Raw genomic sequence first — 23,362 nt, 5'->3', positions numbered from 1 at the left:
TAGGCATCATTAATAAACTTGAATACCACTCAATTCACTATGTGAATATTTCTTGTGACTTATTTTTAATAAAATTATAAAATAATCAAATATTGGTTAGGTGTACTAGGTTATGTTAGAAAAATTCAAATTTGACATTTGTTCTTTCTAACTCCGCCCACTTCGAGATGCGAGCTGCTCAAGGTCAACGAAACTCGCTTGGTCAAAATAGTGGAGTGGTACATCTTGTTAATCTTTGTCTATGGTCAGCTGTCAGCTGTACAAAATTTAAAATTAAATCCCCAACTTGTACAATCATATCAAAAATCTGTGCCTAACTTCTGTCAAACTTCATAAATGGTTAGACAAAGATGACAGACAATTGTCCTTTGGTCAGTCGGCCAATCAGGAGATAGTGGGCGGTATTTTCTGGCGAGTGATCCTTCGGGGCAATACATTTTCTGGGCACTGATCTTTCGATTCAAAGAGTTTTCGGGCGAGTGAGTCGTACCGTGTGTCAATGCGTCCAACAGTCATGCATCGTCTTCTGAATGAACACATTTGCAGATATGTGTTAATTTTGAACATATTTCTCAAGTCACTGAAACCAGTTGCCAGTTTTGTGGTTTTTGAAAATGGTTTGCAAAAATAACAATAAACAGCATTCGTTGTCTCTGAAAATATCAGCCATTCTCGTGAATTCTATTGATTTTCACTGTGTACAAAACTGCCTTCGATAAATCCTGTTTCTCTCAGTATTTGTAAGTTTTTATTTTCAAAATATCCCCGATATTACAAGGTTTTTATGATTTTCAATCATTTTATCAGTGTTTTCTACCGGCCATGAAGCTATGTCATGAGAAAAAGTTTTATTATTTGGTTCATTAATTGATGGTACACGGTACACTCACTTTATAGACAGCAATAGTCGTGCTGGGGGTGTCACGTACGGAATTTTCATTTTCTCCTTTCTTCTCCTTCAACTGTGTTTTGGTAATCCCTGGGTTCAAATTTTCATTTCCCTGCTTTGAAACAGAGTTAGATTCAGCAGACACTAAAAACGAATATAAGAAATTCTTCTGTTCCGCACATTGCTCCTCACGTTGTCTCCGTTTTCTTCGCTTTTCAGCACTCAAAAATGTTAAAAAAATATGGGAAAAAGTTCGCATGAATTTGTAGGCCGAAGCATAATCTTTCTTTTGAGCGTTCACCCCGATAGTTGGCGAAGCGAATTCCATAGGCCTGCAATTAGGGACTGCACTCTTGTCAGATATAAAAACAAGCCCTATTTCTTCTGGGAATAGATATCATGAAATATGAAGGAGAAAGTTGGGCTCGAAATTGTAATGCGAATGATTGGTAAAATTTGCCATATGTAGGATTGGAACAGCATCGTCAAAACGAATAAGAAAACACGATCAGGTCGGGTGGGGTGCAATTTTTGGTGTTTGCAATAAAATTACGATAAAAATTTTTTTTCCCATGAAAACGGGGATTTTTCGGAGAGCCGAGGGGGGTGCCCTATAGTTGGAGGCCTCAAACGGATAAGAAAGCATGGTCGGGTGGAGTGCAATTCTTATGATCTGTATTGAAATTCTGGCAACTTTTTTTTTTGGTCCGATGAAAACGGATATTTTTCGTAGAGCCGGAGGGCCCCTTTTTAGTTGGGGGCCCTAAGCGCGCGCTTAGTGCGCTTCTGTGATAATCCGCCACTGAGTATAACAATTCATTTCCTTCAAAAGCTTTCACAATTTTTTCTATTAGTTGTATCTATAATTGCTTTTATGGCAGATCTTTCTTTCATATAGTTAACCATGTTGGTTATCATTTAGTAGGCTACATTATTTCATGAATTGCATTGATCTGTTAGACATGGCCATTTCAAACAATTTCGAACAAACGGATAAGACGCTAATAGGTCTATAATTTTCAAAGTTATAAGTGTCCCTTTTTTGTGTACAGGGTGGGCAAAATTGGTAATACCTGAACTACAACATTTTAACCCAACGAGATAGAGGAAAATGAATTCATCATGTCGTCTTTTTTCGAGACACTACGAAAGCCATCAACTGCATTCCTCTATCTTCTTTTGTTCTTGAGTTATAGGCCAAAGTTTAAATTTGGGCGATTTCAACTCTGGTCATTATCTCCGTTTCTGTTTGTGCTAGGATGTTGGAATGAAAACATTATACAGACACTTTTTTGATAGCAATCCAGTGGCAGCGGCGTATATTGGGGGGCAGGGGGCCCGGGCGTCTCGCTCCCCCCCGGAAATATTAGCTATATACGCCACTGTCCAGTGGCGTACTATGATTTGTTCCTACTTGTTGATTTGCTGAGCTATAGCATGAAGTTGTGTTTTTTCTTATGAAAGCAGTAGTTTAAAATGACTTAGAAAGAATTGCCATTTTTTTACCGTTTCAGAAATATATCCATAAATCGCCCTCAGTCTTTCTGAGTCATTTTAAACTACTGTTTTCATAAGAAAAGAACACAACTTTATGATATACCTCAGCAATTATACTTGTTGGAAAAAATCATAGTACGCCACTGGATTGCTATCAAAAACTGTCTGTACAGTTTTTATTTCAACATCTTCGCTTAAACCAAAGTTAATTTTAATTCTGACCTATATGTAGAAATCGAGAACAAAAGAAGATAGAGGAATGAAATTGATTATTATTAGTTTCTCGAAAAAAGACGATCGTAATGTCCATGCATTTGCCTCTATCTCGTTGGGTAGAAAAAGTTGTATTTCATGTATCACCAATTTTGCCCACCCTGCACAAGAGTGATTATATAGTGCTAATTTCAACAGTGTTTGAAAAAATTATTTACATGTAGCTCTCGGCTATCTCTTGTGTACAATATTTGAGTAGACTGATTGGGATGTTGTCGATTCCACATGTATGCTCATTCTTCAGCCTCTTCGTTAGATTCACTACTTCTGTGGGCGTAGCTGGTGATAAATAAAAAGATTTAGTATTACTTGGTATTTTACATGAATGTGTCGTACCAGTTTTATCTATATATATATTTTATTCTGCCAGTCTCGGTTTCTCTCAAATCTATAGTAACTAATTTTGGCCTTAGTGGTCTGATATATTTGTATTTAATATTTCTGTTTGATATGGTAATTTGCAGTTAGTGACAATGTTATCAATGCAAGATTTGGTTGTCGCTGTTGATGTTATCCTGGTATACTAATACTTTCCAATGGCATGTACAAAAGAGTATGAATCACAGATTACAGAGTAGATGTATGGTATGAATTAAGCTGGTCATCCTGTTAGTGGCTTTTAGGTCCAAGTTCAAGTCTCCATCTATAGTAAGATTTACTCCATTTAGTTCACATTTCTTTCCTGCACATTCTAGTATTCTATTTTTTGATATCTTGCTAATGTCATGTGGCATCATGTGCCATCTCGAAAGTAATTTCTTCCCTAACATATATCGTTACAGTAGGTAGCCAAATTAACTTTTCGTATCTTAAAACATTTCAGCTGTTGTTCCTTCTTCCAATGTTCTGTAACAACTAAAAATGTGTATTGTGAGTTCTCTACCATAATCACGTTTAGTTCATCAACACAGTTTCCTATTTTCTTTTTTGATGATTTTATCAGACTTATAGGAAGTTGTTTATTGGAGTTATAATTTTTCTGGTCTGATTTATTTATAACAAATTTTTTTCTCATTCTTGCATGTTTTGGGAATTCGAAATGGTTTATACATTTCGTCTTTTCTGTCGAATGTCATTGTCTTGCTGGGACTGTTACTATCCTATTTTATATTTCGCTGTTCAATGTTTAATTTTGTTTTTTTTCTTCTAGGTCATGTACCCCCAATCTCAGGAGTTAGTTGTTTTCGGCTAGAATTTGTTTTTCCAATTCAATTCGCCTCATTTCATGCACAACTTCTTTTCTTGACTTGTTCCATTCGATATTCGATATTACGATGTCTAGATTACCTTCTTCTGATGTGCTTCTTCTGACCATTTTTTTTTCTATGAACATAGGTCCGATTCGTTTTCGTTTAGGAGTTACCAGCATATTTTTTTCATGTTTTCATTAAATAGGTCGACAGAAAATATCGGTTGATATGTTAATTGACGTTATTTTAATTATTCATTTGACACTTGTTTCACTGAGGATGGTATCAACAATAACCATAATGAACATGTACCTATGGGCACTGCAGAATCCATATATGCCATTAGAAATAGACGATGTCAGGAACGTTTCAGTGTAAACGTTTGGGGTGAGATTTTCAACAATGATTTGATGCCAGTAAATGGTATAAATGATCGTTTAAATGCAGATTTGTATAAAAGTTTTTTGGAGCACAAACTTTTTGACTTTTTTGATAACTTATAGCTCAACATTCTTGGAAATATGTGCTATCAGCACAATGGAGACACAGAGGGAGATAAGTAGTCAGTTGCCTGAATAAACATTTTCTGAATAAATAGATAGGTTAGGGAGGACCAATTCAATGGACATCTCGTTCAGCTGATATAAATCCCTCAGATTTATATTTATATGGTCATATAAAGCCGCTTGTATATCATGTTGAAATCCAATCTCATTAACAATTATTTGATAGAATTCAAGATGCAGCAAACCAAATACGAAACGACCCAAATCTGATCCGCCGAGTAACGGCATCTTAGTTCGTCGATTGGAAGCTTGCATTCAAGCCGAAGGTGGACACTTTGAACAATTTTTATAGTGCCAACATTTCCATTGATTATTATGATATGATTTGGTGTGGAGGTTTTTTTTTCGATGATTTTTATTTTCATCTTTGTAATTTGTGGATACTGTTTATGGGTCATTGACCTGTTTGTGTTCCCAATGTCAAATAAATAAATAAATAAATAAACATAAAAATATGATTTTTCAAATGCTTGTATCTTCTAAACAAAGACGAATCGGATATATGTTCATAAGAAAAACAATTTTCAGTATAAGCACAGCTACCATCTGACAAAGTTTGTCATAGAGCTTGTAGAACACCCTCTATAACATTCTGTATATCTTTCTTCTGAAATTATCTCCTGGCAGGTTATTCTACCTCTCTACTACTTTTTCAACTATTGTATTGTATTGCCCCCTCGATTCACAATATTTTTCTAATATTTGATTCCTTTTCTACTTATTAATATAGACCTACTCCATGCAAATATCACGATCTGTATATAAGTTATAAACATATAATCCATTAAATTTTAATTTAGTACTCGGTTGGCCATGGAAATTTGACACATTCCACTCTGTACAGCACTAAAATTTGGGGCTATGACGCTTGTCAAAACATTTTAGGGTTTTAAATCACCGCTATGTTGTCTGTTCTACGTTAAAGTCTCAGTACTTAAGTATTTTATCACAATGTCGAATCACTTCGGAAAATATGAAGTCGAAAATATGCGAACTAACATAATCGACGTTTATATACATACGGAAAATACAATTGATCAGTTTTTAATTATATTTATTCTTACTATAGAGGAAAATTCGATCATTGACACATAATACCTATGTAGTAGCTTGAGGAGAGTTATTGTTGGTTATCATCTTTGGCTAAAGGTTGTATACGAATAGATTTCAAAATATCAACCCGAAGATGAAATGCACATGATGCAGTGGTTGGGGACGAGTGTCTCTCGAAGGAATTAACGGATAATCACAAGAATATTAAATTCTCCAACAAAAATCATTTTGCATCAAAGGAAGTCAAAAGAATTAAAGGACGTTTCAAGGCAAGAGAAACTTCACCTTTAAACAAAAATTTCACATGATTTTATAATTAACAGGACAACTGGCTCGTATTTACGGCTGTTTATTTTTAATACTTTGATATAATAATAATAATTATTTATTTCTTGATCCCTCAGGACATTTACAATGTATAGGACAAGTCAAATGAAAAATAGAAAAATTAATTTTCTTGAACTTATTCTACGATGATATTCGTCAAAAATTCTGACTTTTCGCATTCGTTCACCCTAAAATAAAATTCTCAAGACCTTTTTCTGTCTCCCAATAGAAGGAAATTCTTTGTCATCCTCTTCATCCACAATCTTTCTGATTGTGGATACATTCAACTAAAATATAAGTAGTTTAGATTCGGATGAAACATATTGTAACCAGTCCGGCCCTTGCGGTTCAGATGAGATATGACGATGCTCATCTACAACAAGTATACCATGCAAAATAAAGAACCGAGTGCAGAAAACAGGGGAAAATCCCCAGGAGTTTGATACTGATGTTGCGAGATTAGTCAGGCTGGCTTATCCATCTGCTCCAGATAGCTTTCTGGAACAGCTATCAATCCAGACATTCGTGGATGGGATAAAGGATAGTGAAATACAACAAGCCCTGAGACTAGCACGCCATAGAACCATAGATGATGCCTTAGCCCAGGCTTTAGAAATTTAGGTAGCGAAGCAAGCGTCGCATAGAGGACACTTTCGTGTAAGACAAGTCCAAGAAACAGACCAATCTATTGAGGACATTGTCAGAGAAGAAATCAGCAGAATATCGCTTGCTAGGAAAAAGGATGCTGTGTGCTGGAACTGCAACAAAAGGAGGCATTTCAAGCGAAATCTTCCAGAATTGGAAAGAGTTACAGCTGGGAAAAGGAGTCGCTGTGGTAGACACTGGCTCGACCAAAACCATTGAGTGTCCCCAGAATTCCAGCCATTGTTGGCGCCTGGAAGAAAAGATCGATTTAAGGCGCACCACCGTAATCGAAGACGACTGGCTACCTGAAGAAATTCAAAGAGCACAAGAGGAAGATAACAACTTGAAAGTGATCCTGAGTTGAAAGAGGAGCGGTAGACGACCTACTTAGGAAGAAGTATCCAGACTGAGCCAGAATATAAAGTCTTATTGGGCACAATGGGAAACGTTGAGGATTGACGGAGGTCTTCTAAAACGTTGTTGGGAAAATGAAGATGGAACTGAGCATCGCAGTGTTCTGCTAACGACTCCAGTCTGAAGTCTGTTGCCGACTGGGGGAGAAATACGTCTAAGCGGGCATGCGCAAATACGGTAATGAAGCAGATTGACGCCATAAGGCCAGCATACATTAACTTACACTGCGTGCGGACCAATCACAAGCACGAGCTTTCGAGTGAAATCGTCTTTCGTCGGTTCTGTCTCTGGTCAACCCAATTTTCGCGCCCAGCCAGCGTTCATTTTGATAATTCCTTGTTACTGAGAACTTTGCTGTGATTTTTTGAGGAAATTCTTCCGCAAGTTTTTAACAAGTGTTCTGAAAAAGCAGTTTTTATTGCTATTAATCTTAATATTTTCAATCAACTATAGAGAGCTACTCGGATTTAGTGTGAATGATGGAATCTGTGATGTAAGTACATATTTAATAGCAGTGGGTTTCTAGAAATGTAATTCAATATTTAGTAATTTTTATTATAATATATCATAAAACCTTTAGTAAATGCTAAATTTATTTCAGAATGAATCCCCTGATTTGTGGCATATGCCAAAAGGAGTTCAGCAGTATTTCTGTAAAGAATAGACACCTTCGGCAAATTCATAATGAGGACATTCAAAAGGACAAGAATCAACATGTATTGTGTTGTCTTTGTCCTGCTGAGAATAGAGAAAAGTTCTCCAGTTACAAAAATTATGAGAATCATTTGAAATCAATTCATGATATAACCGTGAAAGAAAGTATTTTTCATTTTAGGAGTAGTGAACACTTTGAGGCATGGAGAGGACAAGAGAACAGAGATGTGGATTACGCTTTTATTAGGACTTGTAAAACAACCAAAGGAGATACACTCGCATATTACAATTGCAACAGGAGTAATCATAGAGGTAAAACGATTTCCACAAAGTCTGTGAAGATTCTACAGTCTTTGATTTCAGGATACGAAAGTGTTTGTGAGAAACGAAAGAGAAAGATCGCAGGTAGTATACATATTCAGGGAGTTTGTCCTTCACGAATAATAGTCAAAATTTCAACAGATGGTAACATCAATATATTCCTGAAACATTTCAGAATCAATTTGAGTCATCCCTTTTTATTTAGGCTTGTATTCAGTAACATTTGTTGAAACACATGTGGGGCATGATGATGACCTTAGAACAAAAAGACTTTCAAAATTGCAACAGAACCTTCTGGTCGAAAAGTTGTGTGCTGGAATACCAAAAGAGAGAATAATGAAAGATGCTAGGGATACAGTGCAAAATGGAGAATTGGAAAGATTCAATATTATAACAAGAGCAGATTTAGCATATTTGGTGAGAAAATATAATATAAACAAAATAAGGCATGATGATGATATGGTAGCAACAGCTCTGAAAGTTAATGAATGGAATCAGCAAGGAAAAAATTTTGCATTTTTATTCAAAAAAATTGGTAAGTTGTTTCGCATGTATATAGCTATTCTTGTATGTAATATGTAATTTGAATTATTGCTTAGAATTTTGCATGGTGTAGGAAATAGTCTTGAATAATTGTAGGTGAACCTTACCCTGGATTGAGGGATGAGGATTTTGCATTAGGTTTTATGAATGGCATAATGGAGAAAAAAATTAGAGATTTCAAAAATATTATATGTGTAGACGGAACTCATGGGACAAATAGAAATAATTGGGACCTAACAATAGTATTGGTGAAGGATGAAAATAACATGGGTTTTCCTGTAGCTTTCCTTTTATCTAATAGATTGGATCAGACGATCCAAGAACATTTTTTTTCAGCTCTCAAGTTGAGATTAGGTGGAATAGTAGATTGTAATTTTTTTATGAGTGATGACGACCCAAAGTACTATAATGCATGGGTCAAAGTAATGTCTTCCGAGCAGAAACCAAGAAGACTGCTATGCACATGGCACATAATAAAAAATTGGAATCTACAAGGAAAATCGAAAATTAGGAATCCTGAAATAAAAAAACAAATGAAACAGGCGATGAGGAAGATTTTGAAAGAGACTGATTCTAAAAAATTTACTGAATTGAAAGATCATTACTTCAATTTCTTAGAAAGGGAAGGAGAAAATGAATTTCTGAAATACTTGCAAAAGTAAAAAAGCCAACGTAATGTATGAATTAGAAAGTAATTTTTTATTTTCAGTTATTATTTCCAAACTGAAGAAAGGGTGATGATGTGGGCCCACTGTCATCGATTGAATGCTGGCATAAACACAAATATGGCTATAGAAAGTTTGAACAAAGTTCTAAAATATAATAAAATGAGAGGTCAACGTAATCTGAGGTGTTCTGAAATAAATGAATGAATTTATAGGAAAAATTAACACAAATCTGCATTCCAGGGTTGAGAAACTATTGGATTTATTAGATGAACTGGTAGAAGAGAAAATGTGGAAAAAAATAATAAATGAAGAGAGACCCAATGCAAACAACTACCAGCACAAGATCACAGTGGAAGCACATAAAAAAGCTGAACAAATGAATATCAGTAGGATAGAAACACATGAATTTGGATATTTTAAGGTCCCTTCTAGTTCAGTGACGAATAAATTTTATGTGGTAAGTTACAAAGATATCTGTGATTATGACTGCCGAGCAGGATTTTGTGATTCATGTAAGGTATGCATACACAGATATGTATGTGAATGTTCGGAAAATGCAGTGAAAAGTGTACTGTGTAAACACATACATGCTGTATCTCTGCTTGAGCGGAGGAGCGAGTCTGTTTTAGGTAGCCGACATTCTGAGGATGACAGAAATAATTTAATTATGGATGAGCCTTCAGGAAGTAAGCTGAGGTACCAAGATGAATTGAATCATTTCATGCAGGAGAAACATAATGATCAAACATCGATAAATACTGACGAAGAAACAAGAAAGGTCTTGATCTAAAAATTTGTTGACTTTTTATCAGTGCATATAGCAATTATATTTTCAGATTGCTGGAGAGCAATTTATTGGATTTATCAACAAACTGAGTGGTAATGATTTGAACAAATTTTTATCAGAAGTATGGACATTGAAGAGAAGAATGGAGAAAGATACTGAGCAGATAAGTAAGAAGAGGAAAGTTGAAAAACAATCTTACTTCCCGAATAAGAAATAATTTCTTCTAAGAACTTACTGTAGAGCTCTCAAGATGACTAATTCAACTATGTATGTATGCTTATTCTGCTATTTCTATGGGCTTAGTACTAGCAAAAAATTTCATTATTCATAAAGATCAATATACTTTACCAGACAGTCCAGACACACACACAGCATGTCCTCACTAACACCCGGGTATAGGCAAAATTGAAGGTGCTATCTGTGATTACTTAACTAACTAACTGAATTAACCAACCATTGAGACTGTGTATTAATGAATGTGAAAAGTGATGGAGAAGATTTATAACTTTATGTATCTTAAGCTATGTTAGATTGTCTATGTTAATGTTTAGAATGTATTGGTGAAAAATGATAATTGTATGTATTTTAAGAGGTGATGGTGAAGAATAATATTTGCATGCAGCTTATGCTTTGAATGTGTATTGATATTTACGTTGACGAATTGTAAAATTTTTATGGAGTGGATGAGTGTGACATTTGTATAATTGTAATTATTCTTGACTTAAAATTTTAATCAATGTTTTTCTAGCAGTATGTTTTTATAGAACACTACATTTTGATTACATTTATACAAATATTGCATTTTGGTTCAGGTGTAGGGGTGTTGGGAGCCTGATAGTTAAAATAAAATCAGTTATGTCCATAATATGCTATGAAAATTTGTACCTTGTAGTGCATGTTCTCAATCTAATAATTAGACGATGCTGGGCTTTATAACAATTAATTTTTGAATTAAACCTTATTATTTATATCTTAAAATTTTACTCTATATAATTTTAATTATATTAAATTAAAGAACTTTGAAATATTGTTGTCTTTGACTTTATAATTCCAGCTCCTTCGAACATAACCAGAACATTTTTCCTCCTGCACTCGTGAAATATATAAAATTATGAGGAACTTTTTATTTTGAATTCACAAATATATTCATGAATTAAAGCAGAATTATATTAAGATTTTCCCTAACATTAGTTGTTTAACCACAATAAGTGTTTCACTATCACAATAGCATCTTAAGTTGGGTGAAGGTAAACTGTTGTGATAACAAAACAGGTTTCGTAGTTGAACTACTCATGTTAGTGAAAAATCATATAATCCTGTTTATAGTTTATGGATTTTCATCAGCTATGGGCCACATGAATTGAACATATTTTCATATTACTACTTAATGAAGACGATGAAATATCAAGAAATGAGGGGATTAATAAGAATTTGACTCATTGTTGCCCTATTACATCCAAAATTTATGGTATTCTCTCAAATTAGATGAGAAAATAGTAAATATAACCTACTGACGTTTTCTCTATTCAAGATCAAAATATATGTTTTTTTTCTAATAATCTTAACGAAGAGTTTTTTATCTTCAACTGAAAATGACATTATGAACATCAACATATTTTAGAATGGAAATTCCGAATAAGTATAATTTTTTTGACGCATGTACCTATCCAATGTTGTGTTAATACGTATCCAAAGTTGAACATTTTGAAATCGAATTGGCGCCAAATAGGCCACGCCCTTTTCTTGTGATTGGTCTGCACGCAGTGTAAGTTAATGTATGCTCATAAGGCCATGTAAGAATACTACATAACTCGGACTGGCAGAAATGCGATGGGAGAAGAGTACGCAGATATCTACCTTTGAGAGTAGCCTTGTAGAAAAAATGTGGAGTGCTACTTCCATCAGAAAGGCTACTGTAGGAATGGTGATGAGTGCAGGTTTCGCCACGGAGAAATTCAGTGAATCTGTTCTGGGACAGAACAGGCTTAAGGAGGGACAGTGTAACCAGTCCGGCCCTTGCGGTCGGACCTTTCGAGAACCAGAGCGGTCGCTTCCTTCTGGAACAATCGCGAATGGCACGGGAATGTTTCCGGCACCCATATAATAATATAAGCCTATCGGAGTAGGAAGTAGGGAAGTACAGTTATAATTCACATTGCAAGCGACGAACTAGTGGAAATAAATACGAGTGTAAATAAATAGTAGTGACATAGTTTGTTAGTTAGTTTGTGAGATGAGTGTAAATGAATAATTTTAATCAGTTGGACGTTTAATTAAGCGAAGAAAACGTTACAATACTATAAATTCACTTACATTGAAAATGTTCCTTACCGTCTGATATATTGTAGAAATTAGATTATCAGGGTTACCTACTATTTGAATGAGGGGACCTGAATTCTAAAAAGCACTTCCTGAAACCCTGTCTTTATTCTTTTTCAATCACTTTCGGCATTTTTGTAATATTTTGATATTAGTTATGGCAACGGCGTTATGACATTAACGACATAGCAGGAGAGGTAGCGTAGGTACTATTTTTTTTTAGTGATTTGATACCGCATGAAATTCATAGAACTGACTGTTTATACCTCAAAACGAATAAAAACCATTGTCAGCTGCATCTTCAACGGTGGAAAGACCGTCAGTCAGCGTCCTAATAAACATGTGCGCGTTAAGTGCAATGAAGCGTCTTATAATTGATGAATAAATGATACTGAAAAGCAACTGACGGTCTTTACCCGCAGAAAGATTCTTTTTAGGTCATTTTAAACGACTGTTTCCATAAGAAAAAACACAACTTCATGTTGTAGCTCAGCAAATATAGGTACCTGCGTAGGAAAAAATCATAGTACGCTCATTCACTGGATTGCTATCAAAAAGTGTCTGTATAATGTTTTCATTTCAACATCCTAGCTCAAACAGGAAAGAAGGTAATGATCAAAGTTGAAATCGCCCAAATTTCAATTTTGCCCCATAACTCGAAAGCAAATGCAGATAAAGGAATGCAGTTGATGGCATTATTACTTTTTCGAAAAAAGACGACATGAATGGTACATTCATTTTCCTCTATCTAGATGGGTTAAAAAGTGTAGTTCAGGTATCACCAATTTTGCCCACCCTGTACATTATTGAATGTTAATTTCAGTTCTCATTTGATCGAATGCATTTATCTATCGTCATTTATCATTTATCTATAATTCTTTCGATTAGTAAGAATAAACTATTAAGTGCTGGATAAGAAATAGGTAAAATAAAAAAAGAATTGAGCGGCTCTCGTTGTCTGTTCGAAATGAAGATCTTCTAATATAAAAGAGCTGAGAAATGTATTCAGATGGAAGGCCTTCATTTCGAACAGACAATAAAAGCCGCTTAGTTTTTGTTTTATTTCACCTAATACTTATCCATCACTCTATAGTTTATTCTTGCTAATCGAAAGACATCTTCGATCTTCATTCTAAATTTCAGATAAATCGGTGATTCCTTTTAGGAAAAAGAGTGGTTTTAATTTCCATTCAAATTTGAAAAACACCCTGTAAATCAGCATCTAGAACTCTTAGATACTACATATGAGGGTTTTTCGTGATCCTCTAGGATCCTCACATTGAAATGTTTCCCATCTTATCCGGGACACGCTTTCATTCTGCACACACATTCTTCAATTATCATTTTCCTAAGCTTCCCAATATTCCACGTTCGAACATTTTAGAAGTCAGTAAAGGCTCTTTATTTGTAAGATTCTGATAAATTTAAAATTTTTAACGACTTTTTTCCTTTTCTGAAGAAAACAGCAATCGACATTTTATCGGAAAAAAGTTTTATTTTAATCGATTCACTATGAAACCACCTCTATTAATATATATTCCATGCGTCCCTATGGTTGCATCTCAAAACAGCTGCAACAGAGGTGAGTCAAAGGCTTTCTCTCGGATTGGGTTGCAATAGTTCTGCAAAATGGCGCTGTACAGTGTGTAAAGTTGGTCTTTGCTTAGGTGACAAAAAAAACTGTTTTCTTGCCTTCCACAAGAAATAATAATATTACTTGTATTATTAGTTGAGTCCTGGTTGTTGATGATGATGATGATGTAGAAACCACCATTTAAAAAAAAATTGCAAATAGATATTCAATGAAATATATTGAATTTCATGTAATCTCGACCTTAAAATATGAGTTTATTTTGAATGAAGTTTTTTAATCTGGGCCTGAAAGGGTTAACGCGCGCATAGGAGGCGAGTTTAGGACGCTGACTGACGGTCTTTCCACCGTTGAAGATGCAGCTGACAATGGTTTTCATTCGTTTTGAGGTATAAACAGCCAGTTCTGTGAAATTTATGCGGTATCAAATGACTGTTTTTTCTTAAAATTGGTCGAGTTCATACATGCGGCTGACAAATAATCCAACATCGTTTATGCAGCTGACGGTTATTTTCCCATTCAGAATGATCCGAACAATCATTTTACGGATTTTGGTGCGGTATCAAATCACAAAAATTTTCTTTTTCGGCAACTCTAACACGTCGCCACCATTAGCCCTACCATTGGCGTGGCGACTGACGTTCACTTTCATGGTACTTGAACATCAATCTGCCCCCAAAATACATTTCATGCGGCATCAAATCACTGAAAAAATAGTACGCTACCTCCCCTACTAACATTTCATGAGTGCTAACCATACTCCGTTCTTGTTACAAAAACTTGAGAAACTTATTTCATGGCCAACCAAGTGCTAAAATAAAAGTGAGTGTATTATACACATACAAGTGTTGTTCACTTAGGTGCAATAATTCGAAAGTCTGAACTGAACCCTGAAAATATTCATGGTTTCATATTATTCTGTAGTTATATATTTCGTGTGCAATAAATAAATAACTAAATGAATGAACCTACTTCATTCAACGATAAATGCAGTTGATCATAACCATAACAACGAAATAACGGCTGACTGTTCGTTTGTAATTAGTTGTCGAAAGTTTGCATGTTTTTTGATATCAATTCGCAATAAAATATGGAAAGCAGCAGCGATTTGTTGTTCTACACGGCTTCCGAAAAAATATTGTACGCAACACGCCCGAAAATAGTTTTTTTGGACACACAGCCCTCTAGGACTCGCCTATGGTTCGTCCAAAAATTTTGTCTATTCGTCCAAAAATTTTGTCTATTCGTCCAAAAAAACATTATTTTCCGGACTTGTTACGTAAATTACTATCATTCCATACCATTGTTTCCTATTCGGCCTTGATAAAAAGATTAATTTTAAGTTTTTATAATGAGCTAATCCTCCCCTGGAGAATCCCTTCAGAAGAACAAGCTTAATCTATGAGACTGCACATGCCAAAATACCCAATCTCCCGAGTATCACAGATTTTTTCACTTCTGAATATCAAATTACTCCAACACGGCGCATTCTACGAGAAAATATGTAGAATATAAAATGGTTAAATATTTTATTTATATTTGGGAGCCTTCAACTTCTTCTTCTACGTGCGGTGCCCCACTGGGCTGAACTGAGGTCTAGTGACCCATTGTTCGTCTGCTTGTAGTTGGAGAGACTGAAACCCTGAGACACGCTGTCAAAAACGCCACGAGTCGACATAGAGGAGTCCATAAAGTAAGTCATGGTCTGTTCTGTGGAGGAGTCCCTCTTACCATAGGAATTGTCAGACCAGGCGCAAATAGGAACGAAGGTTGGTTAGGTGACTCAGGGTGACGCAGCTTTTTCCTGCGATGCACGTACTATGTGACAAGTCACTGTCACGCTTTATTTGCGCGGTCTTGGTCTTTTCTATGTTTTACAAAAACTCACGCTGCGTCACCTCACTAACCTGCGTTTCTATTTGCGCCGGCCTTGAGCTTTATTTGCGCGGTCTTGGTCTTTTCTATGTTTTACAAAAACTCACGCTGCGTCATCTCACCAACCTGCGTTTCTATTTGCGCCTGGCCTGAGTGTTGTGTTTTCTAGGTGTGTCATCCTTAACTCTACTAGAGCTTTCAACTTACTTTTAGGGTTGGGTTCTTAGAATTTCTGGTATTTTTATGCCAATGAAGAAACTGGAGGACGTGGGTGGAGTTTCGTGTTCGGAGAAGATTCATCACAGCAATGAAAAACTATAATCCGAAAATAAGTCGAATTTTTTTTTTTTTGGTTTTTTGACGATAACTAGGTCAATTTTCGAGGTATGCAATCGGTGTTTGGACCATTTTATAGAGAATTTTTCTAGCTTTGAGTTCCCGTGAATTAAAATTTCTCAGCCCACCACTTTCAAATTCATTATCTTCAAATGGTTGGGAAAATTGAACTTTTATTGTAACATGCAAATTTCAAAGCTTCATTACTCAGTAATTTTTGATTCTACATAAAATAAAGTATAGTGAATTGAAAATACTCAATTTTCGAAGTCTTGTTCTATTCTCGTATATGCTTTAGTTCTTGAGTAATTTGAAACAAAAAATAATTTTTTGTAAAATTCTGAAAATAACGAATTTGAAGTGTTGAATGTCATAGCTCCGTCAATATTTGCACAATTCATTTTTGATGAAGCTAATTTGGAAACTCTTCTCAATTATTTCAAAACAAGTTTTTCCCTAATTTGTTTTTCTTCTTCTGCTATTTGATGGTGAACGTTTAAAATTCAGTAGTTTGCGAATTCATACTCAACATAAACGAGTCATATCACATTGCATTCAGATAGTTCGTGAAAAACTAAAATGTTTTTTAGGGAAAATCTCAGGTTTCAATAGCAAATAAGTCGAAAACTATTGATTTTACAAAAAAACTTTTCAGTAGGGGAAATAATCAAATTCAATCCTCCTAAATACTTCTGAAGGTTATTCCGATTTCACTTATCCAGTCATTTAGATTGTTTATGAATAAATAAATAATAAAAAACAACAATTATTTTCAGGTGGACTGTGTTAAAACAAGTAGAAAAAGTAATTTGCAGCAGAAATTTATTTTTTTCACAGATGATCCCTGGCTTTCGAGGTATAAACCTGACGGCGCTCCACTATAGAGGTTTCTGACGAACAGTGATTTTTTTTAGAGTTCACTGGTGACGAACCGTCATAGTCGCCCGCTATCTTGTTGAACCCTTCTAGCATGTTATGGCTATTATTCACTCGAGAATGATTTACAAAATTCGACTTTGCCTCATTTTATGAACGTCATCCACGTGAATAAAAACTCCTTCAATAATATCACTGAACTATAATCAAAATGGAAAGTGCCCAGTAATAAATACGTGCAAGCCGAGAGAGATGGGCTGCTTAGGAGGATCACCTATCCTCGTAAATAAATTTTAATCAATCACTTCCTCTGTTCGAGTATAACCAATTTCATTACATCATTACTATGACAACGGCTTGGACAGTACCGTATTGTCACAAAAATAATTATACAGATTGAGTCGGGAGGAACGGACCAAACTTCAAGTGTGTTATACACGCAAAAATAATTTCAAAAAACTCATTAGTTTTCAAAATATAGCGTAATTGAAATGTTTTGAATAGTTTATCACTTCTTATCACGAAAGCTGTAGTTATTGATTGTTTGGTTCATTTTGTTGTTCTGACTTATTAGAGGAAGTTCCTCTTAATATCAGAATGCATATGTATTATCAACACGATGGAGCTCCCGCAAATTTCGCTAGTCAGATCAAGCAATATTTGGACGAAGAGTTTCCAGGACTATGGATTGGTAACGGTGGTCCAGTTAGTTGGACTCCAAGATCTCCAGACCTCACACAATTGGACTATTGTTTGTGGGGCTGGCTTAAAAATGAAGTGTACAAAGTGATAGTCGAAACTCGAGAGGCCCTAATTCGACGCATTAGGAATGCGACAGTGCTTGTCAAAGAAAGAAATGAATAACTTTGAAAAGCAACAAGAGCCCTTCGTAGGCGAAGTAGAATGTGGTTAGAGGTTAATGGCGGTAGTTTTGAACATTTGTTGAAACAGCGCTATGATCATAGTAATGTAGGAAATTTTATTTGTTTGTAATTACGCTACATTTGGAAAACAAATGAGAATCGTTTAAGAACAAATGGTTTTTTTGGAATTATTTTTACGTGTATAATACATACCTGGAGTTTGGTCCGTTCCTCCCGACTCAACCTGTATAATCATTTTATTGACAATACGGTATGCACGGCGAAGTATAAAGGTGACACGCAATCTGATGAGGATAATATGAAAATTAACATTGCCAATATCTTTCTTTTCCCTCTAGAATGGTCTTCACGTTAGTCATTAACCAGCAGATGAATTTTGTTGAAGAAAAAGCAATGCTCAGAAAAGTAAGAAAGACAGGAATACAACGCGCCAGGGGGGCCATCATGACGATTCTTGCTCTTCATTTGGTCCAAGATCCCAGAGCGACCAAACATAACCTATTTTCACACAGATGAAACTTTAGGATCTCAGTAGAGTCTCATGTGCTTTGAATACCTGCGAACTTGTGGAGCTTGCCTAGTGACACCTGGACATAAAGAAGGTGGCAAATGTAACTAAAAATAAGTGTTAGTTATATTATAAGTGACAGACACTTAGACACTTTGAAGCAGATTTGAAGCTGCACAAGAAATAAACTTTACTTATTTTCTTCCCGATTTTATGATACAGGCATTCTAAACTCCTATTTCCCCCCAAAAAAAAATGGATTTACCCGAATTTCGATTATCCGAAATCACTTTGATCCACATTATTTCGGATAATCGAGACTGTACCGTACTGCAATCGATTGCTGCAAAATCTGGCATCATCTACGAAGATATAAAACAATTATTCTTTCAATAAGAGACATGCCTATCTATTAACTATTTAAGAATTCGAAAGAAAATACTACCCCATTGTATCTGAATTAACAAGGGACTATGAAATGAACGCAGTCAGTTATTTTATTGTGTATAAGTATGTGCTGTGTATGTGCAAGAGTTGATATTCTTAGGTATGTGTATGTGCCATGTGCGAGCAATGTACATTACCTACACAGTAAAAAGGGGCCCCAAACAGATTGTGAAAGGGAACCGAGTTACCATAGTCACTCACTCTGAAACGTATGCATAGTGCTCTCGCGCTCACACTTCCGGCTAAATGATTTCATTGATTTTCATGTTTAGGGGATGTTTGGCCACTACTATTTTTCTGAATGATGAAATATAACTTTTTTATAGTTACTTCTATGACATATTTCATATGTGAAACATGTGAAAATAAGTAAAGTTCATTTATTTTTTGTGCAACTTCAAAGCGTCTGGCAAGATTTTTGGCCCATGGAATGTGACTGTCACTTATAATATAACTTCAGAAAAATATTCTTTGTAACATATATAAAAATCAGCCATGTGAAGATGAGTTAAGTAACACTTATTTTTAGTTACCTTTGCCACCTGGTATCTGCCCAAGTGTTACTAGACACTTCACCTTCGAACTTGTGGAGCTTAAAGCACTAAGACTACTGAGATCCTAAAGTTTCATCTGTGTGAAAATAAGTTATGTCCGGTCTCTCTGGGATCTTACTTTAATACACATACAACACTGAGCCTCGGAAGCTTTTGCAGATGGATCCGCTTGTTCGTTTTCATTGATACCGGCATGCCCCTTAGCCCATAGGAATTGGATTTGCAGGCCTTCCTGCTGTAGAAATCCCAAAATTCGATGTGCTGGTATGATGAGCTCTTGTATTTTTGGCATGTTCTTTTGTTGATATGGTGGAATTAATTTTATGTCAATTATTGGGAGGAATTATAATTTTATGATATTTTGATAGTCTGGTGCCTTCCTTCCAGCCATGAATTTGCAAATTTTTTATGTCAACGCGAAAAGAGCATCGAATATATGTTTCCCTATGACCTTTGCTATTCATACTGATTTGAAGGTGATAATCTGAAAGAGACATACTTCGAAATACAAAACAAAAATCACTCTTCGTAAGTTCTTTTTGTGTATTGATATTCTTATGCGAGAATATTTGAAAAGGAAACAATGGTGAGGTCCATGTCTCCAGCCCCCCCAAATTTGAATTTTCAGCTTTTTTTGATGCTAAAGTTTTGTACTAGTTTTGTACCGAAATGTACCGTTAGAAAAAAGTTTTGTACCCCTAATTAAAATGATGAAAATACGGTTTTCAGTTTGGGGGGGGCCGTAGACATGCTCACCCCCCACTTTTGAAATTGCAAATTTTCTATTTCTCCAAGTTTTGTACTAGTTTTGTACCGAAATGTACCGTGGAGAAAAGTTTTGTACCCTAAGATTAAGAGGTCTTAGGAGGGTTTCGAATTGGGGGGGCTGGAGACATGTTTTTGAAATAATGAAGTTTCGGTTTCCGAAACAAGCTGAAACATGTGTACTAGTTTTGTACCGAAATGTACCGTTGAAAAAAAGTTTTGTACCCTAATTAAAATGAAGAAAATAGTTCAGTTCAGTTCGGGGTAGCAATAGACATGCTCACCCCCCACTTTTGAAATTGAAAATTTTTTATACTTCAAAGTTTTGTACTAGTTTTGTACCGAAATGTTCCCTCAAGAAAAATTTTTGTAACCTAAGATTAAGGGGTCTTAGAAGTGTTTCAAATTGGGGGGCTAAAGAAATGTTTTTTTAAATAATGAAGTTTCGATTTCGGAAACAAGCTGAAACATGTGTACTAGTTTTGTACCGAAATGTACCGTTGAAAAAAAGTTTTGTACCCTAATTAAAATGAAGAAAATACGCGGTAAGTTCAGTTCGCGGTAACAATTGATATGCTCACCCCCTCCCCCTTTTGAAATTGCAATTTTTTTTTCTTTCAACGTTTTGTATTAGTTTTATACCGAAATGTACCCAAAAGAAAAATTTTTGTACTCTTAGATTAAGGGGTCTCAGGAGGGGTTCAAATTGGGGGCCTGGAGACATGATTTCGAAAAAATGAGATTTCGTACCGTTGAAAAAAAATTTGTACCCTTATTTTAAAATGAAGAAAATACGGAATTCAGTTTGGGAAAACTGTATACATGCTCACCCCCAATTTTTTTCATTTGAAAGTTTTGTACCGAAATGTACCGTCAAGAAAAAGTTCTGTAATCTAAGATTGAGAGGTCATAGGCCATTCTACGAGAAAAATGAAAATCTTCAATTTTCTGATAACAGTTGAATCTATACTAATAATATGGAAACACATTGAGGTCTTTTTTTTCAAAATCGTGTAGCATATTCTTACACAGACTCCAACCACTAGAGATAAAACATGAACAATCAACATACTATCAACATTGTTGATACTATGGTATGCTCTTCTGTGGTAAACTCACAACCTCTTTGTCTTTCAAGACTTTCTAATTCACAGAAAACGCTAACACACGGCGAAACAGTAAATAGGTTCTTTAAAAAGATTGATAATCTTCAGCAATATTGAGGTACTCAATTCATTAACAGAATGTTTCAGATTTCCCTTCTGTCATTTGACCATTTCTGGAGTAGGATTCAATTATAAAAGCTTTTTGCTTTTGTACATTTCGGTACAAAACTTCCAAAGAGAAAAAATTTCAATTTTAAATAGTGGGGGTGGTGAATATGTGATTATGTGAACATCCCCTCCGAACTGAAATACGTATTTTCGTCATTTCAATTAAGGTTACGAAACTTTTTCCAACGGTACATTTCGGTACAGAACTCTAGCGTTAAACAAGTGCAAAATTGATGACATTTTTCAACGTCGCGTCACCATGTATTTCTTTCTGATCTAAAGTTAATCAAATTTGACTTCATCAAGAAGAAACGAGAGGATGTTGAGAAAAAAATTGAATTAGTCTCACAATTAATTTCGTTTTTACAACGGTACATATCGGTATCAAATTAGTACACATGTTTCAGTTTGTTTCGAAAACCAAAATCTTAGTACTTCGAAAAGATGTCCCCATTCCTGGAATTCTCCTAAGACCCCCAAATCTAGACTACGAAACTTTTATTGACGATACAAAACCAGTACGAAATTTTTACATAGGGAAAATTTGCACTTTTAAAAGTGGGGTGCACTTGCCTATAGCCCCTTGTTGAAAATGATAATTCACTCATTCTATTTGGGGTTACAAAATTTTTTATCGAAGGTACATTTCAGTATCGAAAAAGTACAAAACCAATATCCCATATTCCTTGGTGTAAAAAAAACACCCCTGAAGCCACAGTACTTTATATGAAGCACAAGTACACCCCCGGGGTAGAGAAGTGTGCCGTTTTTGTGACGGTACATTTCAGTACAAAACTAGTACACATGTTTTAGCTTGTTTCGAAAACCGAAATCTCATTATTTCGAAAACATGTCTCCAGCCCCCCCAATTTGAAACCCTCCTAAGACCCCTTAAACTTAGGGTACAAAACTTTTTCTTGACGGTACATTTCGGTACAAAACTAGTACAAAACTTTGAGATAAAAAAAATTTGCAATTTCGGAAGTGAGGGGTGAGCATGTCTACGACCCTCCCAAACTAAAAACCGTATTTTCATCATTTTAATTAGGGGTACAAAACTTTTTTTCAACGGTACATTTCGGTACAAAACTAGTACAAAACATTAGTGTCAAAAAAATTTAAAAATTCAAATTTGGGGGGGCTGGAGACATAGACCTACAATGGTGTGATTCTATAGAATGATAAGAAGATAATAAAGATTATTCTGGTACTCAATTTTGACTCGCTAATACAATAAAAATGTAATAAAATCGTTATAATGGAAAAGTATATACTTATAGAAAAATCGGAATAGAAGTTCGGGGGCACTACGCTCTCACTACGGTCCTGGTAGACAAAAAGGCCCGATACTCTATTGACTATTTCTCTCAGCTTGCTCGTATCTGTTGCTGTGCTCTTTCCATTTTGAGTATAGTTCAGTGAATAATATACTATACTCGATCACTCTATCGCTTGACCGAAAAAAAAATTGTCTAAAAACATTGATTTACTTGGACAAGATACGAAAGATTTTTCTTGTTTTTGTAATACTCACCTCTTGGAAATCTTGAATCATTCCTACCGATCGTGTTAGTTCCCAAGGCGTTTTGTTTTTGCTCCACCTCACTCCATATATCGTGGTTACTCCCTAACAAGGGTACACACAACACCCTCACCGAAAACAGACCAAACAGCACTAAACACTTCATCACAGATGCATCATCTTCAGAAGTGGCGTCCACATCAAACCGTAATTTATTTCCTATTACCTACACATCACGCCAAGATCTGAATTTCGCCCGATTTCAAATTCGGTTATAACTGTTACTTCGAGTATAAAAGTGTTACCTATTCAATTCATGGTCAAAGATGATGTGACGGCCGAGAGAATACAATGCATCTTTGAATGGATAACTTATTTGCGTCGAGAAGACCGGGAGTTTGAGATCTGCCGCGGAGACGAGGAGGTAAGTATGTCACTAGGTCTTCCAACTTAGCCGGTGTGCTCGAAAAACTGGTAGGAAAAAAGTGAGATGCGAATCTTAATAACTTCTTAAATGGTGTTGCTCTGAATTTCCGAGGTATTTTCGTTTTAGGAAGGAAGTTTTTGCTTATGTTATTCGTTAG

The 23,362-nt window shown here is 35.4% G+C and overlaps 2 protein-coding genes across 4 annotated transcripts in view; one reads left to right on the top strand and one right to left on the bottom strand.

Moving 5' to 3' along the window:
- LOC123316323 overlaps positions 1 to 23,127 on the bottom strand; it is a 43,065-nt gene extending 19,938 nt beyond the window's left edge. The window contains exon 1 of the mRNA XM_044902340.1: positions 22,791 to 23,127. Coding sequence (XP_044758275.1) covers positions 22,791 to 22,944 — 154 coding nt within the window. The 5' untranslated portion in view covers positions 22,945 to 23,127. The remainder of the gene's footprint in view (positions 1 to 22,790) is intronic.
- On the top strand, positions 7,065 to 10,462 carry LOC123316321. 3 transcript variants are annotated; one of them, XR_006538055.1, is made up of 9 exons: positions 7,065 to 7,347; positions 7,456 to 7,820; positions 7,872 to 7,973; positions 8,035 to 8,364; positions 8,709 to 9,030; positions 9,082 to 9,222; positions 9,281 to 9,818; positions 9,877 to 10,094; positions 10,179 to 10,462. XR_006538055.1 is itself a non-coding variant. In XM_044902333.1 (8 exons), exons 1-8 carry the CDS (start codon positions 7,331 to 7,333, stop codon positions 10,042 to 10,044), a joined length of 2,223 nt encoding a protein of 740 aa, XP_044758268.1. In that variant the 5' UTR covers positions 7,065 to 7,330; the 3' UTR covers positions 10,045 to 10,462. The 3 variants fall into 3 exon arrangements, 1 of the variants encoding a protein (XP_044758268.1); XR_006538054.1 differs by having other exon boundaries at positions 8,469 to 9,030; XM_044902333.1 differs by having other exon boundaries at positions 8,469 to 9,030; positions 9,877 to 10,462.
- Positions 23,128 to 23,362: the final 235 nt, after the last annotated feature.

Source organism: Coccinella septempunctata, chromosome 7 (genome assembly GCF_907165205.1).
Source record: "Coccinella septempunctata chromosome 7, icCocSept1.1, whole genome shotgun sequence".
Lineage (NCBI taxonomy): Eukaryota > Metazoa > Arthropoda > Insecta > Coleoptera > Coccinellidae > Coccinella > Coccinella septempunctata.
This window is presented reverse-complemented; position numbering and strand designations above follow the sequence as displayed.